This window comes from Pterocles gutturalis, unplaced genomic scaffold (genome assembly GCF_000699245.1).
Source record: "Pterocles gutturalis isolate BGI_N339 unplaced genomic scaffold, ASM69924v1 scaffold16740, whole genome shotgun sequence".
Classification (NCBI taxonomy): Eukaryota; Metazoa; Chordata; class Aves; order Pterocliformes; family Pteroclidae; genus Pterocles; species Pterocles gutturalis.
This window is the reverse complement of record NW_010146200.1, coordinates 21,348-27,663: the sequence shown is the minus strand read 5'-3', so window position 1 is coordinate 27,663 and position 6,316 is coordinate 21,348. Positions and strand designations below refer to the sequence as shown.

General features: G+C 40.0%; 1 protein-coding gene across 1 annotated transcript in view; it reads left to right on the top strand.

Annotated features, from left to right (window-relative positions):
• Nucleotides 1-909: 909 nt before the first annotated feature.
• The window catches only part of FIGF (c-fos induced growth factor (vascular endothelial growth factor D)), a gene marked incomplete at its 3' end in the record, with an annotated part of 25,732 nt that continues 20,325 nt past the window's right edge, over nucleotides 910-6,316 (top strand). The window contains exon 1 of the mRNA XM_010085655.1: nucleotides 910-1,542. Within this exon, the coding sequence (XP_010083957.1) occupies nucleotides 1,453-1,542 (90 nt within the window). The remainder of the gene's footprint in view (nucleotides 1,543-6,316) is intronic.

The following is a 6,316-nucleotide window of genomic DNA, read 5'->3' as shown; positions in this document are numbered from 1 at the left end:
CAAAAAATGAGAAATAGATTGCTTTCACAAAACAAGGAGCAAAAGACAAAGCTAAAAAATAATAAAGTTACATATATGTTTTTAAAACATAAAGACTCAGTTAACTGACAACAGCTGGAAAGACTGGATTCAATAATTTTCTCTCCAATGTCTGTTTGTGATGAATAATTAGAAAGAAATTAGGTAAGCTAATGATAGTTACAGAAGCATGACCTGTATTTAAAAGAGCTATCACTTGGTCATCAGAGGTAGGAAACCAGTGCTCTGAAATATTAGGTACATGACTGTTTTATATTAACAGTTGTAGAGTCTGATTCTGCAAGCCTCAAGCCATGTGAGAGTGGAACTACTGTCCTGAACATGAGTACAGTAACATAGATTTAACATGCATAACTATCAGAGCCTTTGTCTGTGTTATAATTTTAGATGTTAGATCTCTATTTTGGTTTTAAACTGCGGAAATATACAGAGAAAATGCATGCACATCTTGGGGCAGAAATAATGATTGTGTTTTGCTGCAATAAAAATATTTTTTTCCCTTTTTTTATCTATAGCTTCATGAGCTTTCAATTAAAAAAAATCAAAATCTTGTTTGCTGTAGTTTTTTACTTTCCTTATTCAAATCTATCCAGAAAACCCTATGCCACATAAGATAGAACACATGAAAGAAAGTCAGTCTTTCTCTTTTCCTTTCCCTCCCTCTTTTTTTTTTTTTTCAGAGAAGTGACTTAAAATATGTGTGCTGTGTAAGAACGTGTGCTGAAGTTTCATGTTTCAGGTAATCTTCTTTAAAATAATGGGAGTCTAGATTGCATCAGTTAGTTTAAAAGCTGCTATGCTATTGGTAGGGACAAAATGGGATTACAGCCAAAATTTGACTGTGTTACTGCCAAAGTCTGTATCAGATTTAAGACACATGCTTCTGCAAGCTTCCATGAAGGCTGTGAAAAAAGTTTTAATACAGAGTTGGATTACAGCTCTTGAGCTCAAAGCATTGGCCATTACACTACCGTCTTAAAAGCCTGCTGAAACACAGAGCACAGAATAGAGCAGATTTCTTACATTTTCTGGACCAAAGTTGGATTTTGAATGCCTCTTTGTATCTTGACGGAAGATATATTAACTTAATTAACTGGAATCCCTACCTGATCACTTGTGAGTGTGTATGTGTATATACAGATATATATCTATTTAAACCCTTATCATGATTTTCTTTCAAGTGTCTCTAAAACCTGCTCTAAGAAATGACATTCTCTAAATGAACTTACAATTGTTTTGAGCAGTAAAAAGCCAGATATTTGCTCTCAGATGTTGGGATCCTTTGTGAGTTTATAAGAGAAATTCTGGAAGCTTTTCTTTTCTGTACTGGTGATAGAGAAATGCATTTCGAAACAGACGCCTCTAGCTGTATGACAACGACTGCGTAGTAACCTGTGGATTTTAAATACCAGAATGTACAAACCGTGGGTAACTGTGAATATTTTCATGGTTTCTTTTCTACATCTGCTGCAAGGATCTGACTATGAGAACGGATCTGTGAAGGTAGGTGATCTTTATTTGCTATCATTCTTAATCCAAATTGCCAGAATTGCATGCATTTAATGTGCAAGGAGGTGGTCTTTTTGCTGTTTTTTTTTGTGGACTTTTTTTGTGATAGTTTAGTTGCACAGATGTTTAGCAGCAGAGGAAAGAGAATCTTTCCTCTATGTTAATCCATATTCACAGTTTAATATTTTATGTCTTCTTACTAGTTATTATTATTTGTTGTATACTTTGTTCTTAAATTAAACTTTTACTGTCAGTCATGCAAAATAAAAGCAAAATCTGAACCAAAATGCAAGTCAGAGCATTTAGAATACTTGTTAAATACACTTTTTTTTTTAATTTCAGGTATTTATAATTGCAGGAATTACTATCCTAGTATTGAAAATTTTCCTCTAAAAACACGTGTTCATCAGTTGTTCACTTGTTTGCCAGAAATTATTGAGAAATTTTATTTTTTGTTTTATTAGGAGATGTTATCCAGGACTTCAAAATAAGCAACAACTAGTAATAATAGAGCACATTGCCTGGGAATTAACCTTTCTTCTGAATATAATACATGCAGCAAAATTTAAGTTGAAGCCTCACCTTGAGAGTAGGATTTTTCAGATCTGACTTTCAGAGACATTGATGTGAGAAAATCCAGGACAATAGTTTAGAACAAACAGAAAAAAAACTGGAACAAGTTCCTACATGTGTAGTGTGTCCAAAAATTATTAATTCGGTGTGTGGTCCAGAACAAATTATTTGTTTTTCACTAGCAGAGCAAAACAAGCTAATACTTTTTTTTCACTTCAGAAATCCTCCCCATTGTGAGAGATGACCACACACTACTCTGTGAACTGCACTGCATGCTGACCTGTGTTTTAGAAAAGAAATGCTAAGTTATGTGCTTAATTGGAGACTGCTGTTGCCAGCACAAGAAGTTAGCAGTGGTGAGTGATGTGTGCCTCAGGATGACTGATGACTAGCCCCTTTGCCTGCTCACCATTCACAAGCGTTTAATTTACAACCTCAGCAATCAGTTCTTTGAAGGCATTAGGAGCAATCAGTCTTGTATACATTACCTATGCATGACAAATCACTGGTTTCTTACATGTAGGAATCACTTTATTTAAACCAGAAAGTGCTTTCTAATATAGAATACTAACCATTGTATCATTGGCAGCGATGATAATTCTGTCCTCATGTGGGACACAAGTTTACTCAGCATAATAGTAAACCACTAGTTAGTCCTTTAATCAAATTTTGAAACTTTATCCACTTTGCCTAGAATAAATGCAAGAGCTTTCCTTGTTAATTGAACTGGTTTATAGTTTATTCACTGTGATGGGATTGTCCATACATCTGTACATCTGTGATTGTTTTCACTTAAATTTGGCTACCACTCTCAAGCAGCCAGCTTAGCCACAGGATACTGTGTATAATAACAAATCACTGTTAGTTTCCAAGACTATCCTAAAGGTATCATGTAGATCACACTAAAAAGGGCTGTGATTCATGTCCATTGGCTGCTGATTGCTGCAAAGAAAAGATTGTTTTTCAGCTTGTTCTAGCTCTTTCTGTGTAGACAGAGATTTTTGGCTAAGATGTTGATTAATTTTCTTTTAATGTTTTATATCATATGTTAGATTTCTGGGCTGTTTTAGCAGGTGTGACCTGTGGGCTTTTATGTGTGTACATATGTGGATATACTCCACAAAAAGTCCTTCGTGTTAGAGTGTTTAACGGTACGCAGGGTTATGCCTACTTATACTGATTGCACCTCAAACTGAATTTGCAGAACACAGAAATTATGTATGGCATTCAGCTACCATACCTTATTTTTTTAAAGTTCTTTAAGACCAATGGCAATATTGCCTGGGAATAAAACCACAAAGTCAGGATGCAGGTAATACACAATTAACAAGACCCAGGAAGGGTTAACCACCAGCAACATGCTTCCCCCACTCTGTTACAGGAGTTCAGGTAGCTGACTTCTGCCCAGGACACCTGAAGTTCTAAACCTGTTGATAGTTTAAACCATCAGGTGGTGTCAGTGTGCTATCATGTGATAAAGTTTTGGGGGGCTAAGGATTTAAGTACTCTCTTATCCCCCTTCTGCAAATGTCCTAATTAATGCTGTAGATGTTGAAAAGCTTATGTACAAGTTGCTGCCATACAACAAGTATCTCCGTTGTGCTTGGCTTTTCCCAACCCTTCAGAAACATCATCCTCTTCTGGGTGCAGGTGTCCCCTTTTCCCCATGTGCACACCGAGGCTGGTTGTCCCCTGCCCTTCAGGCTCAGCTCCTCCTTCCTTTTTCCATTCCTGACCCATTCCAATCCCAGCATTTGACCCATGTTCCCTCACCTTCAGGACTCAGGGTCTCAGTTTCCCAACTGGGCTCCCCTTCCTGCTCTGCACGTGCCACCCCCCTTCCTGCTGGCTTCCTCCTGGTTGGGGATGTCCTGCTTCTCTCTCAGACCCTCAGGAGGTCTGACCAAGTTCCTCAGAGACAGTCTTACCAGACCCTTTTGCTTTCCAGTCATGTCTGACCATGGTCCCCCCCTTCCCTCCTCCATCCCTAGTTTCTCACTTTGTCTCTGTGGTCACAACTTCCTAGCTTTCCTTTTCCTGACCTCAGTTTCTAGTTCTGGTCTCCTCAGATGGTCTCAGCCTCCTTGGCCAGCTCTTGCCCTCTTCCACCAGTGTTCATCTCCTTCCCCTTCCATGGGCAAATCTGTCAGCTTCCCTTCCCTGTTTATCCAAATCCTGTGGCCTGAGGGAGAGGAAGGGCAAGTCCTCTGCTCTCAGCCCCATGGGCTGGACCTGTGGTGGCCTGCAGCCATGTCCTGCTCCACTCCTGGATGGAGGGGGTCAGCACAGGCTACATCTGCTGAGCACCTGGCTGCTAAACCCTGGCACATCTCTGCTGTTGCTCTTGGAGATTTTTATGTTTGGGTGGATTTTTGCAGAGATAGCAGTAGACACATCTGGGCCAACAAAGGTTCCTCAGGTGTCAAAACTTCACATCTGTGATCCACAGCAGGGAAATGCCAGACATTTGCAAATATGATGTTGCCAGAAAATGTTTTTGCATGGATAAAGAAGGAGCTTCATCCTCAACTGTAGTCAAACCATTTTGACAAAGAAAGCAAAAAAAAAATATTAAAATTGTTTTGAGGCAGACATCTGGTGTGGAAAGTTTCAGCCTGAACATCTAATGTCTGGCAGTGTTATAAACAACTGGAAAACAGTCTTATGATAGGAAGCAGTGGGCAGCCTCAGACCGGGACAGTGCAGCCGTGCAGGTGTCAGGCTGGGCTCCTGAGCTGAACTCACATCAAGGGTGGCAGCCAGTGCTCTGCCTCACATGCCAGTTGCTTGGTTCAGGGTGCCAGCCTTGATGAACAATTCGATTTCCATATGGGTTTTCTGAAGACTGAGCATTTTTTTTTTTTTTTTTTTAACCAGGAAATGCTTTAAAAATTCCTTGTTGAAGTTTTGTCTTGACAGTCTGTTACGTTTTGGAACCTCTCATCTAGGGAACCGCAGACTTCACCGCCTCTTTTCCTGTCTCTCCCCCACACATTTTTCCTCTCCTAGAGCAATGACAGACATAGGCTACTTTTTCCAGAATTTTAAAATTAGATGCAAAGAGCTGTCCTATATTCATCAGAGCTGAGGCAATTTTTTTGCCAAGAAAAGCCAATGATCTCTCAGAGCTGTTTCTGCCTTCCAACACTAAAACTGCCTCTCTAATGAGGCAGCAAGGTCTTGATCTATGAGAATTTGAGTCTCATTGTTTCCTGCCCTATTCTGCCCCTCATGTTATTAATAAAGTGTTAAGGGGAAGTCAAGAGAAAGGGACAACTGGCAATGCCCAAGTAATAACAGACTCACAGCCTTTTCTTTTTGCAGAGGTGTTCTACCTATGGTGAACCCTCCTTTGGTTCATTGGAGACAAACCCACAGCCGATCAGCCTGAAGAGTTTCATTGAACTAGAAATCTGCTTTCTGATCAGAAGATCGACAGCTTAGATATGCTTAGCCTGTGAGGTAAACATGGCTGCTCTCTGTTAAATGCACTCGTTTTCCACAGCCGAACCTTTTCTACTTCTGCACTAAACATCAATACAGCCTTGAGTGGTCATCTTTGCTCCAACAGATTGTCTTTGATTCAGCAATCTCGTATGGACACTGTGAGCTGGACAGAGGTGGAAGCCACTTTACAAACACAGCTGGTACATAGTCCTTGTCTACTGGTGAGAGTGAAACAGCACTTCCCCATGATCCTCAGGCCCTGGACCACCTAAGTGGAGAATGCTTTGCCCTTGAGAAGGCATGGAAATACTAGAGAGCCATCACACAATGAGCACAAGGAATCAGGAAGCTCTTTGCATCTCTCCCTTCCTTGAGCCAGCTGCAGTCTGTCTGTACAACCCAAACAGAGCTCTGCAAAGAAACTTGAGTAGCAGAGCTGGATGTAAGCTTTTGCCTCTGTAATTGCCACTGACACTGTTTTTCAGATAGATCTACACAGCTCTCTAATAACTGCTTGTAAATGTTGATCAGTTTCTAGAAAAGAGAGATTCTAACACATCTTCTATCTCATGGGTTATCTTTCTCAAAGGCAACTCCTAAAAGTATAGCAAATTGCTCAACAGTTAGAAAAAGTATCTCTAAACGTTGTTGGAAACAATTTCAGAAGTGTTTTATTATCCCAGCTTTGTCACTGCTGCTTTTGATTCTCTGACTACCATCTCTGATAGGCACAATGAGCCAAAAATGT